Source organism: Mesitornis unicolor, unplaced genomic scaffold (genome assembly GCF_000695765.1).
Source record: "Mesitornis unicolor isolate BGI_N332 unplaced genomic scaffold, ASM69576v1 scaffold471, whole genome shotgun sequence".
Lineage (NCBI taxonomy): Eukaryota > Metazoa > Chordata > Aves > Mesitornithiformes > Mesitornithidae > Mesitornis > Mesitornis unicolor.
Window position 1 is genome coordinate 10,262 of NW_010161512.1, and position 13,833 is coordinate 24,094.

At 44.0% G+C, this 13,833-nt stretch overlaps 1 protein-coding gene across 1 annotated transcript in view; it reads left to right on the forward strand.

The window, feature by feature from the left end:
- The window catches only part of LOC104547453 (transcription initiation factor TFIID subunit 1-like), a gene marked incomplete at its 3' end in the record, with an annotated part of 23,022 nt that extends 9,437 nt beyond the window's left edge, over positions 1-13,585 (forward strand). The window contains exons 9-27 of the mRNA XM_010193142.1: positions 448-575; positions 669-776; positions 1,571-1,744; positions 1,847-2,020; positions 2,105-2,209; positions 2,465-2,665; positions 3,551-3,692; positions 4,454-4,584; positions 5,766-5,846; positions 6,245-6,394; positions 6,551-6,670; positions 6,838-7,013; positions 8,972-9,213; positions 11,055-11,268; positions 11,500-11,665; positions 11,826-12,037; positions 12,283-12,391; positions 12,592-12,690; positions 13,408-13,585. Of these exons, the coding sequence (XP_010191444.1) occupies positions 448-575; positions 669-776; positions 1,571-1,744; positions 1,847-2,020; positions 2,105-2,209; positions 2,465-2,665; positions 3,551-3,692; positions 4,454-4,584; positions 5,766-5,846; positions 6,245-6,394; positions 6,551-6,670; positions 6,838-7,013; positions 8,972-9,213; positions 11,055-11,268; positions 11,500-11,665; positions 11,826-12,037; positions 12,283-12,391; positions 12,592-12,690; positions 13,408-13,585 (2,910 nt within the window). The remainder of the gene's footprint in view (positions 1-447; positions 576-668; positions 777-1,570; positions 1,745-1,846; positions 2,021-2,104; positions 2,210-2,464; positions 2,666-3,550; positions 3,693-4,453; positions 4,585-5,765; positions 5,847-6,244; positions 6,395-6,550; positions 6,671-6,837; positions 7,014-8,971; positions 9,214-11,054; positions 11,269-11,499; positions 11,666-11,825; positions 12,038-12,282; positions 12,392-12,591; positions 12,691-13,407) is intronic.
- Positions 13,586-13,833: the final 248 nt, after the last annotated feature.

Here is a 13,833-nt window from a genome sequence, read left to right on the forward strand (position 1 = left end):
GGTCCATGTTATCTTTGGATTCAGACTCACTTTTGTGGTGTATATGTGTGGGGAAGAAAAGGATTATTAGTGCGTGTAGTTGGGAAACAGTGTTGGCACTTCTGTCGCCTTGACCCTCTGCTCTTTCTAAAAGCTTTGGCAGAACAGCTGCTATTTCTTCTGCTTTCATTGATTAGATTGTTAGTAAATTTTGTGTTGAGCAGTGGTTACCCCAGCAATCCCCACAATTACACTTCTCTCAAATCTACTCCCTGCTGAAGAAGGTGAGATATAGATCTAAGCTTGGAGGTCTTCTGTGTTTGTTGACCTTGTTTCATATTGACCTGCATGGAGGAAAATGGGGAGGAGTGTGGGTTAAAATGCCTGGGCCAGGCTGGAGCTCAGTAGGAGGTAGCGGTGTTGACAAGCAGGACAAGTGCCCTACAGTGCGATTGCTTGTGTTTTTAGAAATTCCTGATGAAAAGGAAGAGATGACTTTGAACTCTCCATCCAAAGAGAACAAGAAAGAATCTTCTTTGAAGAAGAGTCGAATCCTGTTAGGAAAAACAGGTGTCATCAAGGAAGAACCACAGCAGGTCAGCATAAGCTTTGGCGCCTTGCAGATTGGGAATGATGTGGAAGGAGGGATTTTTTGGTGACATCTCTCTCTGTGTTTAACGTTGAATTAGAACATGTCTCAGCCAGAGGTGAAGGACCCCTGGAACCTCTCCAATGATGAGTTTTACTACCCCAAACAGCAGGGACTTCGAGGAACCTTTGGAGGCAACATCATTCAGGTAGCCACAGTAGTGTTGCTATAGAATAAGAGACAGAGTGTCTTAGCAGGAGGTTTCTGGCTGAGAGTATGATCTCAGAACAGAATTTAGATTGTAGCAGGTCAGTTAAGTGTTCATGAGAGAGATTTTTCATGTTGTTTAGTTAAAATTATTAGGAAGGAGTTTGAACTGACTTTTCTTCACTGCCCTATCAAACTGAGTTTAGGTGCTGGATCTTGCTGTATCATACTTGCCATGCTTCTGTTTGGTGTCTTCCTGAAGCAGTAGCGTGGGAGCAGGGAAAGTGATGCAGACAGTCAAGAGATGAGGCTGTACGTGTGCCACTAGTCTGTGTTTTAATCTGGCTATTATAAAAATAGTTTAGATAATGATGAATTTGAGCTCCTGCTCACTAGCCCTATGTGAAGAGGTGATATTTTTTTTTCCTCCTTCATTGTGATATTCAGTGACCCTCTTCTAAAACCTCATCTGATTCCAGCCTCTTCTGTAATGGGAAGAATGTATGCAATTCAAAATGCACTTCTCTCCCAGCGATAGGGACAATGGCTTTGCATGCTTCTGGTTAATAAAATAATCCTCTCGTTGGGTACCATTTGAAATAGTAAAATTAGGGTTTTCTCTGTACAGAAAGGAAAGATCTATGTATGTGCCAAAGCCCTTTCTATCAAAAGGCAAAACGTATGATAACAAGTGAATTTCAGTATTACTGCTAGCAGACCTAACAATGTTCCTAGATTCTGGTACCTCAGGGTTAGCAGGATAGAAAGATGACCTTGATTTTGTTCCCGTGTTAGCACTCTATCCCAGCAGTGGAACTTCGCCAGCCATTCTTTCCCACCCATATGGGTCCTATGAAGCTCCGACAGTTTCATCGGCCTCCCCTGAAGAAATACTCCTTTGGTGCCTTGTCCCAGCCAGGGCCCCATGCTGTGCAACCTCTGCTGAAGCACATCAAAAAGAAGGCCAAGGTAGAGTGATTTTTCTCTGGGTCTGATGTCTGCTGTGGCTCCATGCGCACAGCAGATCTGCTTGATGTGCTGTTTTCCTAATGCTGTCTTTCACGGGCACAGATGAGAGAGCAGGAGCGCCAGGCTTCTGGCGGGGGTGAGATGTTCTTCATGCGCACACCACAGGACCTGACTGGCAAAGATGGAGATCTCATCCTTGCCGAATACAGTGAGGAAAATGCCCCTTTAATGATGCAGGTTGGCATGGCAACAAAGATTAAAAATTACTACAAAAGGGTGAGTGTGCAGGTTTTGCTGCTGAACGGTGATTTTCTTCTGCCTCTCGCTGCGTGCTGACTGCGTCTTCATTGCACGTTGCAGAAACCCGGCAAAGATCCAGGAGCTCCGGACTGTAAATATGGAGAGACTGTTTATTGTCACACTTCTCCGTTCCTGGGTTCCCTGCATCCAGGCCAGTTACTGCAGGTGAGAAAAGCAAGCATAAAAAGAGAGAAAAGTTGAATGTGAAGTAATAGGCAGAATGTTTCTGTGTGTGTGTCTGTGTGTATTCCATAATACCATAATTACCATATGGTAATTCCATACCATTGGAATGGCAGTTGGGTTGTTTGAGTTGTTAGGTTTTTTTCTAAGTTTTTTTCTTTTTTTGTTTTGGAGATTGAGGTACAGAAAATCAGATCAAAACCCGACTTTCAAACCTTGATTTGTTTCTCTTATTAGGCATTTGAAAACAACCTTTTCCGGGCTCCTATCTATTTACATAAGATGCCTGAAACGGACTTCCTGATTATTCGGACACGACAAGGCTATTATGTTCGAGAATTAGTGGATATTTTTGTAGTTGGTCAGGAGTGCCCGCTTTATGAAGTCCCTGGTCCCAACTCGAAACGAGCTAACACCCATATCAGAGATTTTCTGCAGGTATGTGGTAAAAGACCGTCTGGGGATCTGAGGGGTCTTTGGAGAAAGACCACGGCATACGCACGGGCCTCTTGTGGACAGCCTTAATTTGAGAAGCTCATTGCCCTTCTTTGGCTCCCTTTTGGTTTCGGTCTCGTGTTTTTGTTGTTGTGAGGTAACAGCACTGCAGGAGTTGGATGTCAGCCATACAGAGCGTTTTGGTTCCAGTGATTTGTAGCATGCTGCTTCTGTTTACTTGCATCCTATCTGATAGAGGCTTTTTATTAGCCAAAATAAAAGGTTGTAAGATTATATAAAAGTGTTGGAAACGAAAGAAATCAGAATGAACTTTGAAGTGGTTTTGCTGCACACAATGACACTGATACGGGTTTTACTGAGAGGCAGATAAGGGATCTTACTGCAGTCCTGTTGCACAGCAAGGAATTACAGTTGATTCATGGGTCTTTTGCTGACTTCCCAGATCTCGAGGCAGTTAAGCCTTGGGACTGTCAGTGGCCATTCAAATATATCCTCAAATTTAGATTTTGGAGAAAACGTCTAGGAATTTACTGTCAGTTTAATTCAAAATCATAACTCGAGAGGTATTTGCAGAGGACAAAAATCCCTGACGTTCACAGGGTGCAAGTTTCTGTACCAAAGCCTGAACGCTTCTAATGCGGTAATACACAATTTCAAGACAAGAATTTTTTCCACATCTCATTCTCAAAAACAGCTGAACCTCAAGCAGACACAGGGCTTGGGAAACTTTACTAGGTGACTTTATAAGATACAATGGGTTTCAAGGAGGAAGTTTGAAGTAGTCACTTGAAACAGCACTGTCTGTGCTGTCTTTGTGGGTTTGTTGTAGTCTTTCTTTGGACATCATAAATGAGCCTTGTTCTTTAGGTTTTTATTTATCGCCTCTTCTGGAAAAGCCGGGACCGTCCTCGGAGAATTCGCATGGAGGATATCAAGAAGGCCTTTCCCTCACACTCAGAGAGTAGCATCCGGAAGCGGCTGAAGCTCTGCGCTGATTTCAAACGCACAGGTATTTACGTGGTGGGCAGCCGTTCTTCGCTGCTCTTGGAATTCCAAACAGAGCAGGAGGAGGCATCATTGATGACAAACCATTTTTGAAAACATTGATTTGAAGAACTGAAATGTGGTCTGCTAAGATCTTTGTTGCAGTTTTTACAAGTGTGCACTTTCTTCTGACACCAGTGTGCCTGATGGGGAGAACTGACTACATTTTGGTCCTTTTCTTTTTAATAACCCTTGGGGCAATGAGTTACTCTTCAAGTAACGATGTACGACACCAACACGTACACGTTCCCTTCCCTCTCTGTATGGCCGTGTTGTGTTTTGCAAGCAAATGCATGGCAGCAGAACCTTGTCCCATCTTCGCGAGTCTAATCGTGCTCCAAGAGCCCGAGTTCTGATTTTCATATAGGCAGAATGATAAACAGGTGGCAATATAAAGCTTTTTAGGCTAGCCACAGAGAAAAGTAGTTTGAGGTGAGGAAGAGAAAGGTGGATTAAATGCTTTTGGAGTGCATTTTATACACTGAATGAGCATGAATGCATAAGAGTTTGCTGAAATAACAGATGCTGATTTAGGGAACGTTGATTTAGACAAATGCAGAATGAAAAAACCTGTCCCTTTTAGTTGTCTGAGTGTCACAGATTTGTCATACTTGATCCTTTTGCCAGCACTGCAGCAGGGTACCGAATCTTGAAATACAGTTAGGAATATGAGGATATCCGACATTTGTGGGAAACTACTCTGTGTTTGATCTGTGCATTTTGCAGGGATGGACTCAAACTGGTGGGTTTTAAAGCCAGATTTCAGATTGCCGACAGAGGAAGAGATCAGAGCAATGGTATCCCCAGAACAGTGCTGTGCTTATTACAGCATGATTGCGGCTGAGCAGCGGCTGAAGGTAAATGCTCCTTGTAGGCTATGAGGCAAGTTACTAACAAGTAGTTCTGTGAAGGGTGAGGCTAGGTGACACCCTCTGCCTAAAGCTAATTTTGCTATAAAGTAGGCAAATCAGGGCCCCTGACTGCTGGACAACTTCACAGAATCACAGAATGTCAGGGATTGGAAGGGACCTCCAAAGCTCATCCAGTCCAATCCCCCTGCCGGAGCAGGAACACCCAGATGAGGTTACACAGGAAGGCGTCCAGGCGGGTTTTGAATGGCTCCAGAGAAGGAGACTCCACAACCTCTCTGGGCAGCCTGGGCCAGGGCTCTGTCACCCTCACTGAGAAGAAGTTTCTTCTCAAATTGAAGTGGAACCTCCTGTGTTCCAGCTTGTGCCCATTACCCCTTGTCCTATCATTGTTTGTCACCGAGAAGAGCCTGGCTCCATCCTCGTGACACTCACCCTTTATATATTTATAAACATGAATGAGGTCTCCCCTCAGTCTCCTCTTCTGCAAACTAAAGAGACCCAGCTCCCTCAGCCGCTCCTCATCAGGGAGATGCTCCACTCCCTTGATCATCTTTGTAGCCCTACACTGGACTCTCTCCAGCAGTTCCCTGTCCTTCTTGAACTGAGGGGCCCAGAACTGGATGCAATATTCCAGATGTGGTCTCAAACTTGCTAGGTTTTCTGCTGAGTAAAAAGGGAGTTAAGTTCTGAAAGAGAGAGACATTATATTCTTACCACCTGTTATTATTTAGATGGTAAGTGAGCTATGCTCAGAGGTAACAAAGGGAAGGTACAAAAAAGGGCTTGTGTTTCTACCTGGAGCTCTACAGCAGAAAGTAACCAGTATGTGGCTGTGAGAGAGACTGGTTACTTTTTTGAAGTAGAGTGCAGTATTTAGTTATGGCGTTTGTTAAAATACCGGGCAGTTTGACATCTGTGATGCTGTGGGTCACAGTAAATCTTGCAAACAACTGTCTGAGTGTTGGTTGACCTCAGCCAGCAACTAAGCACTACACCGCTGCTCGCTTAATCGTTAACCCCGTCCCAGCCAAAACCAGCACGGTGTGGCAGTCTGCTTGTTCAGCATGACGGGTGTCCACAGAAGATTGGTAATACGCTTCTAGTTCTCTCTCCAGTAAGCTTTTTGATACTTTAGGTTCTAATTTTTTCCTAATATTTCTCTGCAGGATGCAGGTTACGGGGAGAAATCTTTCTTTGCACCAGAAGAGGAGAACGAAGAGGATTTCCAAATGAAGATTGATGATGAGGTACTGTCAGAGTGATGCATCAGTATGCATGCCAATACATAACTCTGTAGGACAGGAGAGAAATGAGGTCTTAAAATATAAAGGACATATTTAAAGTTGGATCCAGTTGTTCTTGCAGCTTTCCTGGGAACTCTGCTACCAAATTTACACCTGTGTTTGGGGACCCTTCTTGCCACATCCTTCCAGGCTTTTTGCCTTAAATGTCTTTAGTGAGTTGTCTAGCACTTTGGTTCTTCGTAGGGGTTTTATCAGGGCAGCTGAAGGATCAAGAAGGTGAATTCACTCTTGTCACGTCAGATGAAAGGTTCTCAGTACGACTGGAAGAATCCAATATGAAAAGCTTCAAATTCTCCTTGATGGTAGCAGGATTCCGAGGGTGTTTCTCATCCTGCTGGCAGGTGCGCACAGCTCCGTGGAATACCACCCGAGCCTTCATTGCTGCTATGAAGGGCAAGTGCCTCCTGGAAGTGACTGGTGTAGCAGACCCTACCGGTTGTGGTGAAGGATTTTCTTATGTGAAGATTCCAAACAAACCAACTCAGCAGAAGGTACAGTTCCCAAGGTTGGGTTGGACAAGGACCAATAACTGGAAATGTGGGGGAAATGCAGTAAAGGTGGGACATCAGGAAGAGAAAACAAATCAGATGAGCCTAGGAAAGACTGTCATGTGGTGACATTAATAGGTTACATGTTCCCCTGAACAGGATGATAAAGAACCTCAGCCAGTGAAAAAGACAGTGACTGGGACAGACGCTGATCTGCGCCGGCTTTCTCTCAAAAATGCCAAACAGCTTCTGCGTAAATTTGGAGTGCCTGAAGAGGAGGTGAGCATGAACCTGGAGCAGGTTACAGAGTTTGCTTCAGCAGTTGATGTTGGAAGGAACATAGACATTTCTGCTCTCACCCTGTGTGGAAAGGAGTTGAAATCCCCAGTCAGCTACCTGAGTTGTGTGTCTCTAAAGCCACTTCTGGTCTGTCTTGCTCTTTCCAGATCAAGAAGCTGTCCCGGTGGGAAGTGATCGATGTGGTTCGTACGATGTCTACAGAGCAGGCTCGTTCAGGCGAAGGTCCCATGAGCAAATTTGCACGTGGGTCTCGGTTTTCTGTAGCAGAGCATCAGGAGAGATACAAAGAAGAGTGTCAGCGCATCTTCGATTTACAAAATAAGTAAGTTCTTACCTGACGTTTACAGCCTTGAACCTCACTCTGAATCCCCCTTAAAAGTCCAGAGCTATGTATGCCTGGGGCTTACTGATATCTAGTGGTATAGATGTTGATTCAACTGGCTGGGCCCACAGAATACAGCACCGAGAAAGAGGGCTTTGGCTGTTAATGGAAACTTAAGGGTTGGCCTTAGTGTCTTGCTGGCATAGACCCTTTGGAAAGGTAGAATGAACTGCATGGTCCGTCATGTACAATGCCATGAGATGTTCCGCTGTCCCACAGATCAGTAGGTCACCATCAAATTTCTTTCTTTTTTTGGTGGGGTTTTTTTTTAGTTTTGCTTTGTTAGCAGCAGTTTGCCAGCTCTCTCTTGGGGAGCAGCTACCAATTCTGTGTCCTGTTCTTCAGAACTGCCAGAAGAATTCATGCATTATTCCTTGTTCTGGCCCAAGAGCTGAGAGTGGCGTAATACGGTGATTTACTGGGTTAGCCAAAAAGTATTTGCAATTTTTTAATAGATGGACACACATGTCTTGAAATGTACTCTTTAAACTGCGGATTCATTGTGTAACTTGAAAGCTGACAGTTCAGTCTTGTTTTGGAAAAAGAAAGTGCACGACTTCATTAACAATTACTTGTTTGGCATTGATTTCAACATAAAAGGAACATTTTGGTCATATTTTGTGGTATTCAGAAAAGGAAACGATGCTGTGCAAACTCATAAAAAGTTATGAGATGTGTGTAGTGAAGACGCCTTAAAACTGCGGCAGTGTCAGAATTGGTTTGCTAAGTTTGGGTCCGGAGATCTTGATGTTAAAGATGCGCCACGCTCAGGAAGGCCAATCAGAGTTGATAACGACAAAATAAAGGTATTGACCTGAGCCAGTTGGCGTTTAACAAGATGAGAGATTGCTGGTAACATGAAAATCAAGTGTTGAAAACCATCTGTAACTTGCATGCGTTAGGAAGCTCAACATTTGGGTACCACACGAGCTCAAAGAAATTTGTCTTACTAAGCGTGTTGGCATCTGCAATTCTCTCTTGAAACATGAGGAAAAAGATCTATTTTTGAAACACATGATAACAGGTGATGAAAAATGCACCAACTACAACAACAATGAACAAAAAAGATCATGGAGCAAGCGTGATGAGCCAGCTCAGAGCACTTCAAAAGCCGACACTCACCAAGGGAAGGTTGTGCTCTCAGTCTGGTGGGATTTCAAAGGCGTTGTGTATTTTGCATTGCTTCCAAGGAACCAAACCACAATTCAGACGTGCACTGTCATCAGCTGGATAAATTAAATGATGCCATCAAACAGAATTGGTGACCTGTAAAGGTGTTGTGTTTCTCCATGATAACCCCAGGCCACATGCAAGTTTGGTAACTCATGAAAAATGGTTGCAGCTTGGATGGGATGTGTCAGCACATCCACTGTATTCTTTAGACCTGGCACCATCAAACTACCTTTTGTTTTGTTCTTTCCAAAACACCTTGGATGGTAAAACCTTCACTGCTGAGGAGGGTATTTCTTGGAACTGTTCTTTTCCGAGTAAGATGAGAACTTTTCTGAGTGCGGAATCATGAAGGTTCCTGAAAGATGTCAAAAGATAATTGAACAAAATGGACAATGTATTGCTTAGTGCAGTTTTTGTTTCCCATGAAAAATTCACCTTTCATTTACCCAGAAAAAACCCACAATTACTATTGGGTCAGCCCAGTAGTGCTGTTTGTGATCAGTTTGTTGGGAGAAGATTGACTTGGAACAGTTGATCTTTTGGACATGGAGATTACAGGAGGACTGAGAAGGGGATGTATTAGACCTGTTCTGATAGTAGGGATTTTGCAATATTAATTTTCAAACCTTTGCCTCATTTTTATCATTGTATTTCTGGGAAGGTAACAGGCTGATTCTTTCACTTGGAGGGGGAGTGACCAACTTTGAAGGTGTCTCCTGTTTCAGGGTTCTGGAATCCACTGAGATCCTGTCAACAGACACAGATAGCAGCTCAGCCGAAGACAGTGACTTTGAAGAGATGGGAAAGAATATCGAGAACATGTTACAGAACAAGAAAACGAGTTCTCAGCTCTCTCGGGAAAGAGAAGAGCAGGAACGGAAGGAATTGCAAAGGATGCTTCTGGGAGAAGACAGTGGCAATGACAAAGAGAGGGGCAAAAAGGACAGGAGAGACAAAAAGGGGCTGTGTAAGTAACTGCAACCACCAAAATGTGCCTGGGAAGGGCTGCAGAGCGTGCTGATGTGGCCTCAGGAGAATGTGGATTGAGGGAGAATGTGCAGACACAGGGGGATACAGGGAGAATGCATAGACACTTCTCTGGGGTTTCTTTCTTCTCCTGAGCAGTTACTGGCTGAAAATGCATTTGAAGTGTTTGCTTTGCCTCGTAGCTTTGTTCATTTTGAACCGTAAACTTAGTCAAATATTTCTTTAGATATTCGCTGCGGCTTGCTGCCTAAGTTTTCCTTTTCTTGGGGGGTGAAGTGGTGTTTTTGAGTAGTTTTCTCAAGATGTGTTCACAAATAATTCCTGCTAGCAGCTTGTAGTACTTTCAATTGGAGCTTGTGTGTAAGCACAGCAGTGCACGTGGCACGCGTGGGCACGGTGTGCACGCTGAGAGCAGGAGCTGTTAAGTGGTGTGCTGTCGTGGTGTGTTTGGGAGGTAATTGGGCAGCTGCTGGATTTGGATCTCCTTGGTTATGTGTTTATTTGAAGTGCACTCCGACAGAGAACTTGACAGGTCCCTGACTGGTGGGTAAGTGTTTGACCTGTGAATGAGCTTAGGTCTGTGTGGTGGTGCTCGTGTCCGCGTGTGTGCGAGCACAGTTGAGCTTTGCTGCACCTAGGTCAATGTTGTCCTTGTTAGAAACCCAGTCTGGGAATGAATCACTAATTTAATTAGAGGAATAATTTAGTAAGGGATATGTGGAAGATCAGCTGATGGTTGTTGCCTTATGAAAAGATACCTAGTGTTATTTTGAACAAAATCTCTCAAACGAAATTATCCATGGTGCTGGAAAGATTCTGGGGTCACAGCAGACAAGGGTGGCTCACTGGTTGTGACACCAGTTGGAGAACGGGATAATTGTTGACCTTGCTTCCAGATCTCCATACAAAATGATCATACACATGATGTATGTGATCCATACACAGGATCAAACCAATGTAAGTCTAAGCAATCTGCAGGGCCACACTGCAGTTGCCTTAAGGGTTGCACTTAGGCACCTGCGGATCCTCGTTGACTGTAGCTGTTCCTTCTGGCTTTACAGTCCACGTGGATAATTCAGTAGTTTACTTTTGTTTCAGATCAAATGTCATTAAAGAACATGAACAAGTAAGGAAAAGACTTCTGTTGCTTAGATTTTCCCGCATTTGTGTCTTGGAAGTTTTTAAACTTCCTGTACTTGGCACTGGTGAGGCCGCACCTCGAGTGCTGTGTTCAGTTCTGGGCCCCTCACTAGAAGAAGGATGTTGAGATTCTGGAGCGTGTTCAGAGAAGAGCCACAAGGATGGGGAGGGCTCTGGAGAACAAGCCTGATGAGGAGCGGCTGAGGGAACTGGGCTTGTTTAACCTGGAGAAGAGAAGGGTGAGGGGAGACCTCATCACCACCTCCAACTGCCTCAAGGGAGCTTGGAGAGAGGTGGGTGCTGGTCTCTTCTCCCAGGTGGTGGGGGATAGAACAAGGGGAAACGGCACCAAGCTGTGCCAAGGGAGGTTCAGGTTAGAGATAAGGAGGAAGTTCTTTCCTGAGAGGGTCGTCAGAAGCTGGAACAGGCTGCCCAGGGAGGTGGTGGAGTCACCATCCCTGGATGTGTTTAAAGAGCGGATAGACGAGGTACTTAAGGATATGGTTTAGGGGGTAGACAGGAACGGTTGGACGTGATGATCTCAGAGGTCTTTTCCAACCGAGCGATTCTGTGATTCTGTGATTCTGTGATTCTGTGAAACCAGAACTACCTGCTGTATTTGAACTGTGATGTTTCTATAGTGTGAAAGAAATTAAAAGTAAATAAAACACTCTCTTGTAGCATCAGCTTCAGGAGCCTCAGCAAACTCTCACAAAGACGATGACACTGCCTCTGTAACCAGCCTTAATTCCTCTGCCACTGGCCGCCGCCTCAAAATTTATCGCACGTTTAGAGATGAGGATGGGAAAGAATACGTGAGGTGCGAGACAGTTCGGAAGCCTGCTGTTATCGATGCCTACTGCCGCATACGGACTACCAAGGATGAAGAGTTCATGTAAGACCTGTGTGATACTGTTTATCTTTTTAACTTTGCCGCTAGGCTGTTTCATTCTGTTGGTGGTATGAAGAAATGTAGCCTGGGACTGCAGTTGTGTAGACAGAGAGAAGGAGGGTATTAGGAATTTCATACAGTGATTTACCTCTTAGAAGAGTACCTGGTAAATCATCAACTCGGATGAAAAACAACGTGTGTGGGTGGTTTGTGTTTCTCCTCCTTTCCCCCTAGACGAAAGTTTGCTCTGTTTGACGAACAGCACCGGGAGGAGATGCGGAAAGAGCGCCGCAGGATCCAGGAACAATTACGGCGCTTAAAACGGAACCAGGAAAAAGAGAAACTCAAGGGCCCTCCAGAAAAGAAGCCCAAGAAAATGAAAGAGCGTCCAGACTTGAAAGTAAGCATATCCATACATAAAGGATGCCAGCAGGTCTTGGATATTGGAGAAGTTTAGTGATGTAGTGAAGGTCTCACTAGAGCATTTTAATGATACTTTGCCTCTAAATTAGGAGCCTATCTATGAATTCTGATCTGTCATCTTTCTTATATTTTCGCAGCTAAAATGTGGAGCATGTGGTGCAATTGGCCATATGAGGACTAATAAGTTCTGCCCTCTTTACTACCAAACAAATGCCCCACCTTCTAACCCTGTCGCAATGACAGAGGAGCAGGAGGAAGAGCTGGAAAAAACAGTCATTCACAACGATAACGAAGAACTCATCAAAGTAGAAGGAACAAAAATTGTACTGGGAAAACAACTGATTGAGAGGTAAGGGAAGAAGCAGAGATACTGATGGGTGGTCAGAAAAAACAATGGAGAGCTTAGTGCAGAATGCTCACGTGTATATTAATCACGGGAATAAAGTGACAGGGCTTTTACACAGACTGTTACTACAGTATTTTGGTTGTGTATTTGGTGTTATGGCAGCTGGGACCGGAGCCAATACTGGGGACAAATGGTCTTGATTCACAAGAAAGGTGGAGAAAATATTACGCTTCTTTGTTTTGATGTAGTGCAGATGAGGTTCGCAGGAAATCACTGGTCTTGAAGTTTCCTAAACAGCAGCTTCCTCCAAAGAAGAAGCGACGAGTGGGGACAACCGTTCACTGCGATTACCTGAATGTGAGTAGAGGCATCACTGAGCTCATTGAGCATCTCTGTTGCTGCTTGTACCAACTGGCCAGTTTCTTTACTGCTTCTGTGCATCCTCTGCATGCAACACAGATACCTGCCCACTAAATCAGTAAACTAAATTCCCTAGGATTTCTGTGGGATTTTGCAACTTGAAACTGCCTTAATTTTACTGCCTCTCATTTCTTTAGCGTCCTCATAAATCTATCCACCGAAGGCGAACAGATCCCATGGTGACACTGTCGTCTATCTTGGAGGGCATCATCAATGACATAAGGGATCTTCCTAATGTAAGTTAAAGCTCTGAGACCAAAAACCTGTGTCTTAAGCAATATGGTTCAAGCAGGTTGTGTGTTGTAGATGCCAAAATTAGGCTAGGCTGTTCTCGGATGAATGTGTGCCGCCCCTTTCCCCCCTGCCCTTGACACAGCTGGTGTGCTTTATTTCATAAGTTAGCTCCGAATCTCTGAGATGAAAACGTCCTTAGCAGAAAATAACGTTGAATAGTTTTGTATGGATACGTATGAAAAGCTAAGGATGTGATTTTCTTTATTTTTTTTTAAATTTTCAACAAAATCAAGAAAAGCTGCATAACGCTCTGTGTAGCAATGTGGAATACTTTTATATGTGAGACACTGGAGCAAAGTCACTGTTTCTGAATGGATTTTACCAGAAACTTGCAAAACCAAAAGATTAAACGGAAGATTTGAAATAAAATGGGAATTTAAAGCTCAGTTTCTTGGCTTTTGTACTGCATAAACAAAAATATAATCTGAGAACTTCTGTGAGATTTTTCTTCTCATAATGGTATTAAAGAACATTCTGTAGAAGAAAGTGGTAGCCACCACGTGGCTGAGCTCGTCATATTCTCCCTTGTGCAGTTCAGGAACTGATTGTGTAAAGGTTTTATACGTTAGTGCCTGTTCAACTGTGGCAGTTAAATGAAGATGAGCCCTGCAAGTACTGCGTTAATAAGCATGGTTGGTTCTTTCCCTTTTCATCCTCAGACATACCCCTTTCATACACCTGTGAATCCAAAAGTTGTCAAAGATTACTATAAGATTATTACCCGGCCCATGGATTTACAGACTCTGCGTGAAAACGTTCGCAAGCGGCAGTACCCGTCCCGAGAAGAGTTCAGAGAACATCTGGAATTAATTGTGAAGAACAGTGCAACATACAATGGTAGGCTGTTAACAACGCAGGGAAGCAGTGTTTGTGCTAACGTGTTGTACACATGCGAGGTGTGGACCTTTCAGAAAAAAACATAAGCAACAGAAAAGCAGAATAAATTCACTTTCAGATGGCCACAGTAAACATAGGTTTTTCCAGATACACCTGAAAGACTCTGTTAATGCTAATGAGCCGATTTCTGAATAAGAAAGAAGCGGACCATAGCATTCAACAATAAATACACGATGGGTGTTATGTAG